Source organism: Microcaecilia unicolor, chromosome 1 (genome assembly GCF_901765095.1).
Source record: "Microcaecilia unicolor chromosome 1, aMicUni1.1, whole genome shotgun sequence".
NCBI lineage: Eukaryota > Metazoa > Chordata > Amphibia > Gymnophiona > Siphonopidae > Microcaecilia > Microcaecilia unicolor.
Genome location: NC_044031.1, coordinates 315805484 through 315823987, shown reverse-complemented (window position 1 = coordinate 315823987; position 18504 = coordinate 315805484). Strand labels below are relative to the sequence as shown.

General features: G+C 44.3%; 1 protein-coding gene across 2 annotated transcripts in view; it reads right to left on the bottom strand.

Moving 5' to 3' along the window:
* The window catches only part of LOC115473512 (adrenocortical dysplasia protein homolog), a 115293-nt gene that overhangs the window by 10018 nt on the left and 86771 nt on the right, over positions 1 to 18504 (bottom strand). For both annotated transcript variants that reach the window (XM_030208541.1, XM_030208550.1), the window contains one exon: positions 7087 to 7173. In XM_030208541.1, coding sequence (XP_030064401.1) covers positions 7087 to 7173 — 87 coding nt within the window. The remainder of the gene's footprint in view (positions 1 to 7086; positions 7174 to 18504) is intronic.

Genomic DNA, 18504 nt, shown 5'->3' with positions numbered 1-18504 from the left:
AAATCCTGGCATAAGCCATGGAAGTGGAGCGCTTAGGGGCCTGCAGGAGAGTGGAAATTACTTTATTTGAGTAGCCTAAATCTCAATTGCGCCCTCTCAATCGCCATGCCATAAGACCAAAGCGGCAGGCGTCCTCCATGGCCACCGGACCCTGTGACAATAGGCGCGGAACCAGAGGTAACGGAAAGGGAGCCTCCAACAGCATCTGTCGGAGGTCCGCATACCAAGGCCTCCTGGGCCAATCCGGGGCGATGAGCACCACTTCTCCTGGATGCAGCCGAATCCGCAGGAGCACTCGCCCTATCAAGGGCCACGGAGGGAAGACATACAGCAAGCCCAGGGGCCAGGGTTGAGCCAAGTCATCCAACCCGGCAGAGCGAGGATCCCTCCGTCTGCTGAAGAAGCACGGGACTTTGGCATCGGAACTGGCCGCCATAAGATCCATCACTGGCTTGCCCCATTTGGCACATATCTGCAGGAATACATCATCTGCTAGTTCCCACTCCGCTGGATCGATCTGTTGCCTGCTTAGATAGTCAGCTTGCATATTGCTCTGATCTGCAATGTGAGCTGCTGACAGGGACTGTAGATGCAGCTTGGCCCAGTGGCAAATTTGTTCTGCCTGCGTGGCTAGAGTTCTGCACTGAGTGCCGCCTTGTCGATTTATGTAGGCCACTGCTGTCGTGTTGTCCGACATCACTCGGACAGCCAATCCTTCCAGGGTCACTTGAAAGGCCAGAAGAGCCAGAAACACCGCTTTCAACTCTAGGCGGTTGATAGACCACTCCGACTCGTCGGGCGTCCACAGACCCTGGGCATGCTTCCCCTGGCAATGTATGCCCCAGCCCTTCAGGTAAGCATCTGTCACCACTAGGCGCCAATCGGGGAGCGCCAGCGGCATTCCCCGCCGCAACATGCTGTCCGAGAGCCACCACTCCATACTGAGGCGGGCCGCAGGGAGCCAAGAAAGTCTGCACTGATAATCCTGAGATACTGGAGACCATCGTTGAAGTAGAGAATACTGTAGAGGTCTCAGGTGCGCTCTTGCCCATGGCACCACTTCCAAGGTGGCCGTCATCGATCCCAATAGCTGGACAATGTCCCAAGCTCGCGGGCGAGCCATCCTCAGGAGCAGACGGACCTGATTCTGAAGCTTGCACCGCCTTTGCTCGGGAAGAAACTCATAGCTCGAGGCTGTGTCGAACCTGGCCCCCAAATATTCTAGGGATTGCGAGGGGGTCAGGTAACTTTTGGCCATATTGACAACCCAGCCCAGAGATTGACGGACTGAAACCACTCTGGCTGTAGCTAGATGACTCTCTTTTCTGAGTCTGCTCTGATGAGCCAGTCGTCTAGGTACGGGTGAACCCGGATACCCTCTCGCCTGAGAAAGGCAGCTACTACCACCATTACCTTGGAGAAGGTTCGGGGAGCTGTGGCGAGGCCAAAAGGCAAGGCCCGAAACTGGAAATGTTTTCCCCACACCGCAAACCGCAGAAACTTCTGGTGCGGGGGCCAAATTGGTACGTGCAAGTAAGCTTCTTTCAGGTCCAGAGATGTGAGAAACTCTCCTGGCTGTACCGCCGCAATGACGGAGCGCAGGGTTTCCATGTGAAAATGCTGCACTCTTAAGGACTTGTTTAGCTCTTTTAAGTCCAGGATCGGGCGAAAAGACCCGCCTTTTCGTGGCACCACAAAGTAAATGGAGTAGCGGCCTAGACCTTGTTTGGCGGGAGGCACCGGGGTCACAGCCCCTATCTGGCACAGACTGTGCAAAGTCTCCTCTACCGCCGCCCGTTTGGCGGGAGAACTGCATCGGGACTCCACAAACACGTCTCTCACCGGGGCATCGAATTCTATTCGGTATCCGTCTCTGATCAGGTCCAAGACCCACTGATCTGCGGAGATTTTGGCCCACTCCTTGAAAAAGAGTCTTCCTCCGATGACAGGAAATGAGGAGGGGGCCGGCGCACCATCATTGAGAGGGTCGCACCTGAACTCCAGGCCTTGAACCGGCAGCTGCGGAACGTTTGTCCGAGCGAAAGGAGTTTCTCTGCTGAAAGCGGGCACGCGAAATGAACCCAGCAGCACGCCCCGGGCGATACCTTCTAGCTTCACGGAAGCGAGGTCTGTAAGAGGAGCGGACTGCCTGACCCTTAGAGGAAGGCTTCGGCCTATCTTCGGGCAAGCGCTGAGGTTTGGAATCCCCCAGGCCTTTAACAATGTTTTCCAGCTCCTCACCAAACAGGAGAAGGCCTTGAAAGGGCAACTTCACCAACCTTTGCTTAGAGGCCATGTCTGCCGCCCAATGTCATAGCCAAAGAGTGCGGCGAGCTGCCACTGCTACAGCCATTTGTTTAGCCGAAGCTCTGACCATATCATAAAGGGCGTCAGCCAAAAAGGACAAGGCCGACTCCATCCGTGGAGCCACTTCAGATAAGGTCTCCGCTCCATCACTGGGCTGTTCCACTGCCTGCTGTAACCAAGCCAGGCAGGCTCTAGCAGCATAACAACTGCATGCAGACGCCTGAACAGTGAGACCTGCCAAATCAAAGGACCGCTTCAGAGCTGAATCAAGCCTGCGGTCTTGAATATCCTTCAGGGCAACACCTCCTTCAACAGGGAGGGTAGTTCTCTTTGTCACAGCCGTGACCAGGGCATCCACTTTAGGCATTGCAAAGCGAGCCAAATGTTCCTCACTCACAGGGTATAATTGCCCCATAGCCCTGGCAACCTTCAAAGGTCCCTCGGGGTCAGCCCATTGAGCCAAAATAAGCTCTTGGATGGAGTCACGCAAAGGAAAGGCTCGAGCAGGCTTTCTGGTACTAGCCATCCTTGGATTAACAGAGGAGGCTGTGCCACTCCCAGGATCTTCAATCGAGAGGGCTTGCAAGGCATCTGAAATAAGCGCTGGCAGCTCCTCGCGGTGGAAAATCCTCACCGCAGACAGATCATCAAGCTCCTGTGGCAATTCTGCACCCGACTCTGGCTCCTCAGCCCAAGAAGTTCTGCCAGACCCCTCAGAATCCTCATAGCCCGACCACGGGGGGGGGGGGGGGGGGGGGGGGGGGGGGGGGGGGGGGAAATGGGGGTGCGCCACACTAAGAAGGGGAATTAGCCCTTCTGCGTTTATCAGGAGGATAAGAAACAGGCAAAGCCAACTCCAAAAGGCCAGGATTCACCGGGGGGGGGGGGGGGGGGGGCAGGCAGAGGGTCCGAAGATCCCTGTGGAAGAGCTCTTTTAAGCATGTACGCCCTAAGCAGCATTAAAACAAAATCAGGGGAGAAAACCGCTCCCTGACCGCCCGGATCCTACCCAGGGCCATCATCTCTATTATTAGCCTCACTCAGAGGAATCCCCCCCCCCCCCGGATTCAGGGCTCTCCGTCGCAACAGAGGACGCGCCATGTGGAAAATCCAAAATGGCGTCCGCTGCCAGCTCAGAGCGCAAAAGATCGCTGCTCGCCATGCTCGGGCCGGCTCTACCGTCTGTACAGCACGAATTACAGAGCCCCGCTGCTGATTTGCGCTTGCCACATTTAGAACAGCGCTTTACAGTCTCCGCAGCCATCGCCGAAAACGGTGGTAAAATTCAAAAATGGCGGTTCGCGCCAAAAACGTCCCAACTGCGGGCCCACCCCGGAGAAGTCAGAAAACACTCTTACCTCACTAGACTGAGTATCACAGCTCCGGTCCTACAGAAGAATCTCAAGAAAAAAAACCTCTTTTCCAAGATCGCTGCGCTAAAGCGTGACTTTAATTAATTATTTATTTATTTATTTTTTTAACGCTGTGAGGAAAGCAGAGGCAAAAGAGGTAAATAAAAACACTCCGGAGGCTCAGATAAGTGGGAAAGGCAGGGAAAGGCAAACCAATGTGCCTGCATCCACTGAGTGGGAAAGGACAGGGAAAAGCAAGCTAATATGTCCACATTCACGGGGGCATGGGTAAGGCAGGGAAAGGGCTGACCTATGTGCTTTCAAAGTGAAGCTGCTATAGCCTCTAACACCCCGGCTAACAACTGGCAAGCCAGGAGCCACCCCCAGGCAGATTTTTGATGGAGCTCGAAGAAGCTGCAGCCACCCTGCTTGGGGAGATAGAGAATACTGGAGAGGCAGTGGAGCTAGCTGGCCATGAGGCACTGTGAAAAGTTGAGTGCTCTCTATCTCCCCCTGCTGGTTGATGGACACAACCCATACGTAATGGCTTCATCTGCTTGATGACAAGGAAGTTTATTTTTTAAATCTATTTATTTATTTATTCATTCATTCATTCATTCAACTAATTTATGACCCTTGACTCCAGAAGTACAGAATAAAGCTAACAGTATTCAATAACAAAGCAGATTCTGCTTTCCTGCTAGGATGGTGGAAATGCTGCTGCTCTGTAGGAAGAGTGCTGTGTTGCGAGTAGCTCTGTTTTGCTGTTAAGCTTTGTTTTTTGTTTTTTTTAAAGGAAGAGCATTTTGTGCTTTTATACTCAATGTTTGCTTACTACTGTTGTCTTGTAGGCTGTTTTAAGAGAAAAATTTGGCTATTAGGGGAAAGTTTGTTTTACATTCCTATTTAGGTGTGTCCTCTTTGGTGTTTTTTACTTGCTCACACAGATTTTTAGCTGTCATACACTTTTATATATTTGTACTCTAATCACTGTTGTCTGAAATGACAAACTTATGTTTGTTTTTTGCACTGGTTAACTCTATTAATAATATGAATTCATCTGTTATTAAGTTTTACACATACACTTATGATTGCCATATAATTTATTTATTCATTCTGATTATATATTTGATATGTGAACTAGACTACAGACAATTGTGTAAGAAGTTGAAGACCTTTTTATTTGATACAGTTTATAATTAGTACATAAGTATTGCCACACTGGGACAGACCAAAGGTCCATCAAGCCGAGCATCCTGTTTCCAACAGTGGCCAATCCAGGTCACAAATACCTGGCAAGATCCAAAAAAGTACAAAACATTTTATGTTGCTTATCTCAGAAATAGTGGATTTTCCCCAAGTCCAATTTAATAATGGCCTATGGACTTTTCCTTTAGGAAGCCATCCAAACTTTTTAAAACTCTGCTAAGCTAACTGACCTTACCACATTCTCTGGCAACGAATTCCACAGCTTAATTACACGTTGAGTGAAGAAATATTTTCTCCGATTCATTTTAAATTTACTACTTTGCAGCTTCATTGCATGCCCCTTAGTCCTAGTATTTTTGGAAAGTGTAAACAGACGCTTCACATCTACCCGTTCCACTCCACTCATTATTATATAGACCTCTATCATATCTCCCCTCAGCCGTCTTTTCTCGAAGCTGAAAAGCCCTAGCCGCTTTAGCCTTTCCTCATTATTTTCGTCGCCCTTCTCTGCACCTTTTCTAATTCCACTATATCTTTTTTGAGATGCAGCGACCAGAAATGAACACAATATTCGAGGTGCAGTCGCACCATGGAGCGATACAAAGGTATTATAACGTCCTCAATTTTGTTTTTCATTCCTTTCCTAATAATACCTAACATTCTATTTGCTTTCTCAGCCGCAGCAGCACACTGAGCAGAAGGTTTCAACGTATCATCGACACCTTGATCCCTTTTTTGGTCAATGATTCCTAACGTAGAACCTTGCATGATGTAGATATAATTTGGGTTCCTCTTTCCCACATGCATCACTTTGCACTTGCTCACATTAAATGTCAACTGCCACTTAGACGCCTTCTCCCCGTCTCGTAAAGTCCTCTTGTAATTTTTCACAATCCTCCCGCAATTTAACAACTTTGAATAACTTTGTGTCGTCAGCAAATTTAATTACCTCACTAGTTACTCCCATCTCTAGGTCATTTATAAATATGTTATTTTTAGATGTTTCTGTTATTCCCCGCTTTTGTGCAGGCTCTTGAAATGTAAACCGCCGACTTTACTTGGTCCATTTTTTCTTGCGACCAAGCTTCAAAAAGGTGCCTGAACTGACCAGATGACCGACCACCAGAAGGAATCGGGGATGACCTCCCCTTACTCCCCCAGTAGTCACTAACCCCCTCCCACCCTAAAAAAAACCCAAAAAATATTTTTTGCCAGCCTCTATGCCAGCCTCAAATGTCATACCCAGCTCCCTGACAGCAGTATGCACGTTCCTGGAGCAGTTTTAGTGGGTGCAGTGCACTTCAGGCAGGCGGACCCAGGCCCATCCCCCCCACCTGTTACACTTGTGGTGGTAAATGTGAGCCCTTCAAAACCCACCACAAACCCACTGTACCTACATCTAGGTGCCCCCCCCTTCACCCCTTAGGGCTACGATAGCATTGCACAGTTGTGGGTTTTGGGGGGCTCAGCACCCAAGGTAAGGGAGCTATGCACCTGGGAGCAATTTGTGAAGCCCACTGCAGTCCCCCCTAGGGTGCCCGGTTGGTGTCCTGGCATGTGAGGGGGACCAGTGAACTACGAATGCTGGCTCCTCCCACAACCAAATGGCTTGGATTTGGTCATTTCTGAGATGGGCGTCCTCGGTTTCCATTATCGCTGAAAACCGGGGATGACCATCTCTAAGGTAGACCTAAATGTTAAGATTTGGGCGTCCCCAACTATATTATTGAAATGAAAGATGGATGCCCGTCTTGTTTCGATAATACGGGTTTCCCTGCCCCTTCCCGAGGACGTCCTGCGAGGACGCCCTTAGAAAAACTTGGGCACCCCGTTCGATTATGCCCCTCCACGTGTGCAGTATTTATTTTTTTTGTATTTATTTTCTGGAAGGGTATTTCAGGGGTGGAGAAAGGGCATGGACACACTATCCAGCTAGGGTATTCTGATTACTGCACGCTAACTGGTTACTGCATCCATAAACGCGGGAGCCCTTAGAGCCTCCTAAATAGGAGATGGTTAAGTGCTCCCCCATCAATTTTTTTTTCAGGTTATAGTCCCATGCACACCCTAGTGCACTTTAGTAAGCATGTCCCTTAATTTCCTTGTGAATTAGCCAACAAATATTTGGTTTATTTTTTAATCTTAAACTCTGCATTTTTTACAAATCAGATGGCATTCTATATATGTTTTAAACTTCTGACACTTTACTCATACTTACAAGGCAACTCTCTTTCTATTTGCATGTCTTCCACATGTGACTGAGCAGATCTGTCATGGTCATTCATCACAAAGTCATCTTTCCAGTCTAAAACAAAGAAAATTTTAATTTCACTTTCCTTTTATGGGCTGTGTCTGGATATATTTGTCATCGGTGTATCTTCATATCACAAAGAGTTTTAAAGATGCAACCTCATTCCCCTTCAAAATTCAACAATTCTAATCTTATGTCCTAAAGGCAGTGATAACATGATATGTAGACATATGCATTGTAAGTATAAGACAGGAGTTTGTTCTTTACAGTGCCATTTTCAACACATGCTCTTTCACTTCAGTTTATTCTATTTCTTTGACCAATTTATTTCACGTCTGGCATATACTGTTTACTTCTAGCGATATTGGCCTTTTTTTCATACTCCTGGCAAATTATCACAAGCCGTTTTAGATTACGTAATGTTATATAAGTTTTTATGATCAAGAAAGAAAGAGAGGTTCACAAATCACTATTTCAGCTGCTTAGTGCCCTTGTAATATCTTACAAATCTGGTTGGTACATGTCTCTGTATCTTTCTCATACATTGTGCTCCATAGTATCACTGTAACTCTGATATGGATCAATAATTGTTGAATCTTTGTCATTTGCGGTGCCAAGTTTTATACATAATATTCTTATCTCTTATTTATGTCTTTATTTTTTGAAAATGTTTCATTGTATAAATAGGCTACCAGGATATTTTGTATCAATACATTGTCGTCTTATTATCATAATATTTTTAAACATGATTTAATTATTTATGTTGATCAATTTTCTATTTATGTCATAGTATATGACACCTGAAGCAGTCGGGCAAGTGTTGTCAAAAGACGGCCCTGTGTCAGGTTAATTACACAACTGGTGCTAAATAAAAATTGTTTGCATTACATATGGCTGTGAAGAGCCTTTTAGGTCCACCCCTATTATTTTGTTTTTACATTTTTTTTTACAACAGCACTGAATCTTCAAAAGCAGCGCTGATTTGTTTCACTTGCTCACATAACAGTTCTCTATATTAGTAACATAGTAGATGACGGCAGAAAAAGACCTGCACGGTCCATCCAGTCTGCCCAACAAGATAACTCATATTTGCTGCTTTTTGTGTATACCCTACTTTGATTTGTACCTGTACTCTTCAGGGCACAGACCGTATAAGTCTGCCCCGCACTATCCCCGCCTCCCAACCACCAGCCCCACCTCCCACCCACCGGCTCTGGCACAGGCACAGACCGTATAAGCCTGCCCAGCACTATCCTCACCTCCCCAGCCCTGCCTCCCAACCCCGGCTCTGGCACAGACCGTACAAGTCTGTCCAGCACTATCCCCGCCTCCCAACCACCAGTCCCGCTTCCCACCACCGGCTCTGGCACAGACCGTATAAGTCTGCCCAGCCCTATCCCCGCCTCCCAACCACCAGCCCCGCCTCCTGATCTTGACTAAGCTCCTGAGGATCCATTCCTTCGGCACAGGATTCCTTTATGCTTATCCCACTCATGTTTGAATTCCGTTACCGTTTTCATTTCCACCACCTCCCGCGGGAGGGCATTCCAAGCATCCACTACTCTCTCCGTAAAAAATACTTCCTGACATTTTTCTTGAGTCTGCCCCCCTTCAATCTCATTTCATGTCCTCTCGTTCTACCACCTTCCCATCTCCGGAAAAGGTTCGTTTGCGGATTAATACCTTTCAAATATTTGAACGTCTGTATCATATCACCCCTGTTTCTCCTTTCCTCCAGAGTATACATGTTTAGTTCAGCAAGTCTCTCTTCATACGTCTTGTAACGCAAATCCCATACCATTCTCGTAGCTTTTCTTTGCACCGCTTCAATTCTTTTTACATCCTTAACAAGATACGGCCTCCAAAACTGAACACAATACTCCAGGTGGGGCCTCACCAACGACTTATACAGGGGCATCAACACCCTTTCTTCTGCTGGTCACACCTCTCTCTATACAGCCTAACAACCTTCTAGCTACGGCCACCGCCTTGTCACACTGTTTCGTCGCCTTCAAATCCTCAGATACTATCACCCCAAGATCCCTCTCTCCGCCCGTACCTATCAGACTCTCCCCGCATCATCGCAGTCCCTTGTCACAGGCTACTCACCACCCCCACACAGGGCTCTATTTACTGGTTAGTGTATGTGTGCTTTTCCTTTTTTGGTTGTTTGATCATAAACCGCATTGCAGCTTGTTGTGGATACGTGTTCCTGTAACTTTTCATCTCGGTAAGTCTTTCATTTTATAAATATAGTTTTACCATGTGTTTGAATCTCCCACAATGTGTCTTTTGAATCCGCTATTTTAATTTTTTGCTGGTTTATAGCTTGGCAGCAGCGGTGGTGTGATAGCTGGTAACACATTATCATCATCTGTTATTAGAGTGCTTAAAGGCAGTAAATAAATCTTAATTAATTTAGTTGCTTTTTACACACAGCCAAGCCCAGAGAGTCATTATGTCCTTTTGTTTTTTCAGTCTTTCCTGTGTTCAGTCGATCTACCCGGCTGTTTTAAAGTTTGGCTATAATTGTTGCTTGCGACTGACATAATTCACTCAGACCAGTGGGGGTGCAAACGTTTGGCAGACCTTTTAGTCTTTTATTCATCACATTTTTAATATTTGTAAACAGCGTGTTCTAATTATCACTTTTTACACATAGTATTCTAGAGAGATGGAATTTATTATGCCCTTTTGTTCTATAAATAATTTGGCTTTTTTTGGTGCTCAAAATTGATCTTCACCTACACGCTGAAGTACTTTTAGGAATTTGGACTGCAACTTTTTGGTAAGATTCTGAATTGATTTTTTGCAATTTGGCCTGATTAATCCTTCTGATTTTTGTTTGCGTTTTAAGCAGCAGGTGGAAGTTTGTAAATATATGCAAGCATAGCATATTATGGCCCATATTTCCAGTTTTAGGCGTTTAGACCTCACACACATTACTACTACTACATATATCTGCTTACTTTTTTATCTGTTCACATTTTTTGTTTTTACTCTTGATTCGTTTTATCTTTTGTGCAAATTGTTCGATATCTGTGCCTGCGCATCAACAGTTCTGATCAATATTGGTAAGATTGGCATATATTCCTCACAGATGCATACTGTTTTAGCCACTTTTAATAACACCTAAGCATGTTTGTTCACATCCTATATATGATTGTTTCACACTGTTGATAATATACATTTTTTTATCATACATATATGTAAATATTCAGGGCCAGCTCAAGAGACCGTGGCACCCTCCCATTAGTGCACCCCACATTGGCACCTCCCCTCCTTGGATTAACTGTAAAGGCAATTTCCCCCTCCTGAATACCAACATAGTTTCACCTAACATTACTTGCATCAGCCCTGGCATCTTCCCTCTGCTGCGCCCCTTGGAAACAGGAAGTTATATGACAAGAGGAACAGGGCGGGGCAGAAGAAAGATAGCAGAAGATGCTAGGGCTGATGCAGGTAGTATTAGGTGAAATGCTGTGTGTTTGGGAGGGGAAAACTGCCTTTAAAGGTAGACGGGGGAAGGTGGCCCAAGACAGAAAGAGGAAGAGAGTTGCCGGCTCTTCTTTTTTACCTGCACACACAACGCCACCAGGCAAGCTCTAGGTCAACTTAACCTCGAGGACCAGTTCACCTGGCCCAAAGGTTAAGCTGTCTCTGTAAATGTTGTCACTGTGAACACACTTCTGCAATAGTGTATTCTATATATATATATATATATATATATATATATATATATATATAGAGAGAGAGAGAGAGAGAGAGAGAGAGAGAGACTTTTATGACACATCAAATGTATGGATACCAGCTCATTTTATACGTTTGTATAATTGTTTAACTGATATCATATTGGAATGTTTTCATTGTTAATGTTGTTTTTGTCAGACCCCTGATGCAGGCTTAGACTTGCTCAAACATGGTCCTTGTCAGGTCTGTTAATTAAAGAACTCATGCTTGTTTTAGTCTTAGAAGCCCTTTTGTGCTTTTTTTTTTTCTGTTGCTTCTGTTTATGCACTTCTGAGCCTCTCTTCTGTTACCTAATATTTTCATAAATATACTTCTAGTACTAACAGCCACTCTCTCATCATTAAACAAGTTAAGTGATATTCTACCAAAACATCCCATAAGGAGTACAATTCAGTAATCTGGAATAATTCTAACATATTGATAAACAAAAAGCACAAAAAACTTATCATCTGGCCCATATGAAAAACTGTAATATATGGTTTATTAATTGATGTCTGGTAAAGATTTTAAAACTTTCTCTCAGTTACAAGCTGAGATAACCCTCCTGATTCATAACTTTTCACTTGGTTTCAAATACAATATGCTTTAAAGGTTTGAACCTGAATGTTAAATTTCTTTCCAGTGATTGTGTCCATAGGTAGTGCCATACTGGGACAGACCAAAGGTCCATCAAGCCCAACATCCTGTTTCCAACAGTGGCCAATCTAGGTCACAAATACCTGGCAAGATCCCAAAAAAGTACAAAACATTTAATGCTGCTCATCCCAGAAATAAGCAGTGGATTTTCCTCAAGTCCATTTTAATAATGGTCTATAGACTTAAGAAAATGTTGCTTTCCACACATCATTCTTCTCTATTTTATTAATCTTTTCAATTAAGCAAAAGAAACTTATAGCCTCTGTATCCAAAAAGTTTTGGGAAAAAATGCTGATATATCCTTATCTGAGGATCAATGGTGGTTTTTTTTCTGGATCCATGGCCCAAGAGCTACAAAGCCATCCTCAATAACTCTATTTTTTTCTATAACACTATTCCCTATAGGCTACACTGAAACCCAAGAAAAGAAGTTTATCCACTTCTGATCAATGTTGGTCCTGTCATAAAGACCTTGGCACTCTCACTCATCTTATATTCAAATGCAAGAACTATGTTTCTTTAGACATGATGTATAGGACAAGGATCCTTCAAATATTGAACATTAAAGAACAGCTATCACTAACACATGTCATATGGAAAGTCATTGCTTTAGAACACCCACTTTCTGATGAAAACAAAGCACTATTTGATTTTTTTAAATCTCTCTAGTGTCTATAGTGGAACTGGTTTCTTATGTACAGGAAATATGAAAATATATTAGAGAATAATTTTTCTTTAAAAAGTCACCAGAACCACAAATGTAAGAAACTGGATGCCTTTCTCTCCATCTCTAATTAATCATTAAAACTCTTACATTAAGCAATTATATAAGATTGCAATATATCACACTTTTCTTTATCCATCATTGTTCATTGTATTTGTATTGTTATATGTTTTTTATACCTTTTGTAACTTTGAAAATTTAAAATACTCAAAAAAAAAAAGTGCAAGAGCCAATCCATCAAAGGCTCATCATGCCAAAAATTTCTGGCAGGGGTTCTAATGTCAGCTCTTGGGGAGTTTTACTGTCTTTGTTTATGCAGATATTGTTGGGTTAATATTAGAGAAGGACATGGGAATGGGGACCCGTGCTAATCAAAAAACTTTTGTCATAGTTATTGCAGGTGTGGAAGCAAAATTCTTTACTGCCCCACGGAAGCGGTAAAGAAAAAAATCTTGCTTCCGTGGTAAAAAAACAAAACAAAACAAAAAACCCACGATCACTGTGGGTCTGGCATCTCCTCCTCTCTGCCTTCCTCCTTTTTCTTATCTCCCTTCCCCACGCCTCACATGTCTTCCTTGAAGATCCCAAACAGGCCTGCTCTGGGGCCTGCCCTCCTCTGACAACTCTCGCCTTCAGATGTAACTTCCTGTTTCATAAAACAGGAAGTTACAGCAGAAGGCGAGAGCTGGAGGAGGGAAGGCCCCAAAGCAGGCCTGTGGGGGATCTTCATGGCGAAAAGAATGCCGGAGCCATATGGGAGAAGGGGGCCAGTGCTGGACCCATGCGGGGAAAGGGGGCCAGTGCTGGAGGGAGGGCTGGAACTGAGGAGGCAGTGCTGCAGAGAGGGCTGGAGCTGAAGGGGACAGGCATAAAAGTAAATAAACTGAGTGAGGGACAGAACTGAAGGGAGGGAGGGCTGGAGCTGAAGGGGACAGAGGTGGCACTGGAGGGAAGGGAAGAGAAGGAAGGAAGGAAGGAAGGAAGGAAGGAAGGAAGGGTGAGATGCTGCATGCGGATGGTGTATGGATACAGAAGGGGCAATGCCAGACACAGGATACAGAGGGACAATGCTAGACATGGGGGGAAGTAGGAACATAGAGGAGTGATGGCTGAACATAACAGAGTGGTAATGATGAATGCGGAGAGATGGTGGACATGGAAGTATAAAGGACACAGAGAAGGGAGATGCTGAACATGGGGAAAGATAGGTAAACAGAGACAGAAGATGGATGGTGATCATGGAGAAAGAAGAAATGTCAAATGGGCAGGAGACTCTGGTGAGTGAGTTGAGAAGGCAGAAGGAAACAGAAACTAGAGCCTGGGACCAACATGATTTGAAAAATAAAATGACCAAACAAAAGGTAGAAATTTTTAAAAAATTTTCTCTTTTGTGAATAAAATATGTTAGATTTAAAATGTGTATCCTGCCAGAGCTGGTGTTAGATGTGGCTAGAGCCCAGGCAGAAATATCAGAGGGGACCCCAAAGCCCACTACCAGGCCATGCTGCCTTCAGTTTTCAGCAGACTTAGGGCTCTCTCTGGCCAGGGGACAGTTGTCCTAGTTGCACTCACCTAACACCATCCCTGGCATGTATGATCTTAAATTTTGTATGGTATAGCAGGAAATGCATCTCTTTCTATTTCTTTGGTGAAGCTTCTTGGGGCTTTGGTTTAATATACGCTTATCATTTTTGGTCAGCTATTATGCATTTGGCACTTGTGTTCTGTGTGTGTGACTGAGGCATTCTGTTAGCATGAATTTTCTATGTAGCATCCTGTAGTAATCTGGCTTGTTCAAGTTTCCCAATAGTGGAAGGGATATTTGTGAGGGGAGGGGAAGACAGGGTTTAAAAAAAATCCTTGTTCTGTATTGGTTGTGATTTATAAAACAACAGTTGTAAAGAATGTTTCTTTTTATACTTAATAAAATGACTTGAACATAAAATCATAACTGTTTGAGGCTTCTGTGGATGAGATTATTATTATTATTATTTGTATAGCGCTACCAGACGCACGCAGCGCTGAACACCTGATACAAAGAGACAGTCCCTGCTCAAAAGAGCTTACAATCTAAATAATACAGACAGACAAGACAGTTACGGGTGAGGGAAGTAATGGGTGAAAAGGAAGGAAGAGACAAGGGGAGGGCAATTGAGTAGTGGCTAGGAGCTAAAACGCAGCAGTGAAAAGGTGGATTTTCAGCATAGATTTGAAAACAGGTAGAGATGGAGCTAGATGTATAGGTCCAGGAAGTCTATTCCAGGTATAAGGTGCCACGAGAGAAAAGGAGCGAAGCCTGGAGTTAGCAGTGGAGGAGAAGGGGGACGACAAGAGAGATCTGTCCAGTGAGCGGAGTTCACAGGGAGGAACGTAGGGAGAGATGAGAGTGGAGAGGTAATGAGGGGCTGCAGAGTGGATGCATTTAAACGTCAGTACAAGAAGTTTAAACTGAATGCGGAAGCGGATAGGGAGCCAGTGAAGTGACTTGAGGAGTGGGCTAGTGTGCATATAACGATTCTGGCGGAAAATAAGTCATGCCGCAGAATTTTGGACAGATTGGAGAGGAGAGAGATGGCTGAGCGGAAGACCAGTGAGAAGTAAATTGCAATAGTCCAAGCGAGAGGTGACAAGGGTGTGGATAAGGGTTCTGGCAACGTATTCAGAAAGGAAGGGGCAAATTTTGCTAATATTGTAGATAAAGAAACGACAGGTTTTGGCGATCTGTTGAATATGTGCAGAGAAGGAGAGAGAGGAATCAAAGATGACTCCAAGGTTACGAGCCGAGGAGACAGGGAGGATGTGAGAGCCATTAACAGAGATAGTGAAAGGGGGAAGAGGGGAGGTGGGTTTAGGGGGAAAAATGAGAAGTTCAGTTTTGGTCATGTTGAGCTTTAGATGGCGTTGAGACATCCAAGCAGCAATGTTGGACAAGCAGGCTGAGATTTTGTCCTGGATCGAGGTTGAGATTTCAGGGGCGGAGATGTAGATCTAAGAGTCATCAGCATAAAGATGGTATTAAGAGCCATGGGATGAAATCAGGGTACCAAGGGAAGAGGTATAGATGGAGAAAAGGAGGGGTCCAAGGACAGAACCCTGAAGCACACCAACAGAAAGCGGGATGGAAGTTGAAGAGGATCCACTAGAGTGAACACTGAAAGAACGAAGTGAGAGGTAAGAGGAGAACCAGGAAAGAACAGGGCCCTGGATTCCAAGCGAGGACAGCTTATCCAGAAGTATAGTGTGGTCAACAGTGTCGAAAGCAGCAGATAGGTAAAGAAGGATAAGGGTAGAATACAGACCACTGGATTTAGCCAGTAGCAGGCCATTAGAGACTTTGGTAAGTGCAGTTTCACTAGCGTGAAGAGGGCGAAAACCAGATTGGAGTGGGTCAAGAATAGGTTGTGAGGAAAGAAAGTCAAGACAACGGCGGTGAACGACACGTTCAAGTAATTTGGAGAGGAAAGGGAGAAGGGAGATGGGGCGATAGTTGGAGGGACAGTTAGGGTCAAGTGAGGGTTTTTAAAGGAGTGGAGTGACAACAGCATGTTTGAAGGCCATAGGAACAGTTGCAGTGGAGAGTGAAAGATTAAGGATGTGACAGATGGCTGGGATGATAGTAGGAGAGATAGTGTTAAGTAGATAAGTGGAGATGGGATCAGAAGAACAGCTAGTACATTTAGAGGAGTAAAGAAGAAGAGCAGTTTCCTCAGTAGAAACTTCTGAGAAGGAGGAAAAAGAAGGAGAGGAAGGAGAGTAGGGGGTGAGGACTAAGGGAGAGAGAGGTGGGGAGGGTTTGGATGAAAATTCAAGGTTAATCTTACGGATTTTATCGTGGAAGTGCTCAGCTAGGGTCTGAGAAGAAAGAGATGGGGGAATTGGGGACGGAGGTACCTTGAGAAGAGAGTTCAGTGTGGCGAAGAGGAGTCGAGGGTTGGAGCAAAGGGAATTTGTCAATTGGGTGAAGTAATCCTGTTTGGCAAGTGAAAGGGCAGACTGGAAGGAGTTAAGCATGAATTTGAAATGAATGAAGTCGGCAAGGGTGCGGGATTTAAGCCAAGAACGTTCAGCAGAGCAGTCACAGAAACGAAAGTAGCGGATTTTAGAGGTCAGCCAAGGCTGGGGTTTGGTACACCTAGTAGGACGGGGCATGGGAGGGGCAAGAGTGTCCAGTGCAGAGGAGAGAATAGTATCATAGGAGGAAACAGCTTCATTGACAGACTTAGATAGAGTGGTGGTAGAGAAAAGGTTAGAGACATAAGAGGACAGAGTAAGGGGGTCAATAGCCTGAAGATTTCTAGATGTGGGGATTGAGATTGGGTGAGATCAGACAGAGCTCACAGGGATGGGGTGGGGACGCTTTGTCTCCACATCATTCTCTACTTCGAACTGAAACAAATGGGGATGTGATCTGAATGCCCTCCAATTTTGTGGATTAAAATTTTTTTTTTATCAGATTTCAAATTATAATCATTACAACATGTCTATGAATAAGGAAATAACAATAATAATATTGAAAACACAAAGGTGTAACTGCAGCTAATATGCAAGAGCGTTTTATTTAGCTAGTGAAGGTAGATAACGTTCCTAATTAACACTACCATATTCAACTGAAGAACTTTCCATAGAAACAAAAAAAAAATCAAGGTTGCTTAAGCTTAAAAAATAGGAAATTTGCTGAACCACAAATTATAAGACACCTACAAGGAAATCATAAAGAAAATGTTGCCCCAAGAGCCAAGATTCAAAGCTGTAAGGCCAAAATTTCCTTCCTCCTCTTGTGGGTTCCACTACTTAAATCTGGAAAAACCCTGATTTTAGAGCCCTACAAAACCATGTCCACTTTCCTGAAGTATAAATGTAAGATTAAATTTCTATCATGCTCAAGTGTAAAAGTGGCAATTAAAGTTCTTTTTCAGTCACTACTTCAAGAGAGCTTTCTAAAAAAGCTGTCAATTCCATAGTCTCATGAGATTATTACATAGTAACATAGCAAATGATGGGCAGATTGGATGGACCATTTAGGTCTTTATCTGCCAACAAGATAAACTCATTTTACATGGTATACGATACCTTATATGTATACCCAAGTTCCTTGCCTTTCTCAGGGCACAGACCGTAAACGTCTACCCAGAACTGTTCTTGTACTAAAAGTTCTGAAGCTAACGTCAAAGCCCCATAAAATTTACACTCAAGCCCATCCATATCTATTCAGTTACGATCAGGGCTTAGAACGTAGAAGTCAGCCCAGCACTGGATTTGCTTTCCAATTACTGGCGTTGCCACCCAATCTCCGCTAAGATTCCGTAGATCCATTCCTTCTAAACAGGATTTCTTTGTGTTTATTCCATGCATGTTTGAATTCCATTACTATTTTCATCTCCACCACTTCCCGCGGGAGGGCATTCCACATATCTACCACTCTTTCTGTGAAAAAATACTTCCTGACATTACTCCTGAATTTGCCCCCCTTCAACCTCAATTCATCTCCTCTAGTTCTACCGCCTTCCTGTCTCCGGAAAAGGTTTGTTTGTGGATTAATACCTTTCAAATATTTGAATGTCTGTATCATGTCACCCCTGTTTCTCCTTTCCTCCAAGGTATGCACGTTTAGGTCGGCAATTCTCTCCTCGTACAGTTTGCAACGCAAATCCCATACCATTTTTGTAGCTTTTCTTTGCACCGATTCCAGTCTTTTTACATCTTTAGCAAGATATCGCCTCCAAAACTGAACACAATACTCCAAGTGGGGCCTCACCAACACCACCTTATTTCTTCTGCTGGTTATACACCTCTCTATGCAGCCTAGCATCCTTCTGGCCATGGCCATCGCCTTGTCACATTGTTTCTTCACCTTCATATCCTCTGACACCAACACCCCAAGGTCTCTCTCCTGAGTCGAGCTTACTAATCTCTCCCCTCCTATGCAGTATCTCTCTTTTGTGTTTCTGCACCCGTTATTGATTATTGATCTGGGACTCTTACTCTTGATGGCAGAGAGAGGTAATAAGCCTTAGTTATAGGTGGTAAACGTTACTTGAAAAAACTGTAAAACCTCCATTAATTATTTCTGTAGCATGACCATTGGACTTATCAGAGATTTGGGGAAATTTAAAAATTGTAGATTCAAAACTCTACTGTGGTTCTCTAGATATTCAAATTTCCAACAGTCCAGCTTGCATACTGGTTTTACTTTTAACCACAGATTGAATATCTTTAAAATCTGTTTCTAACTTACTAACTCGTGAAGCATGCTGAGTATGAATTACCATTTGCTC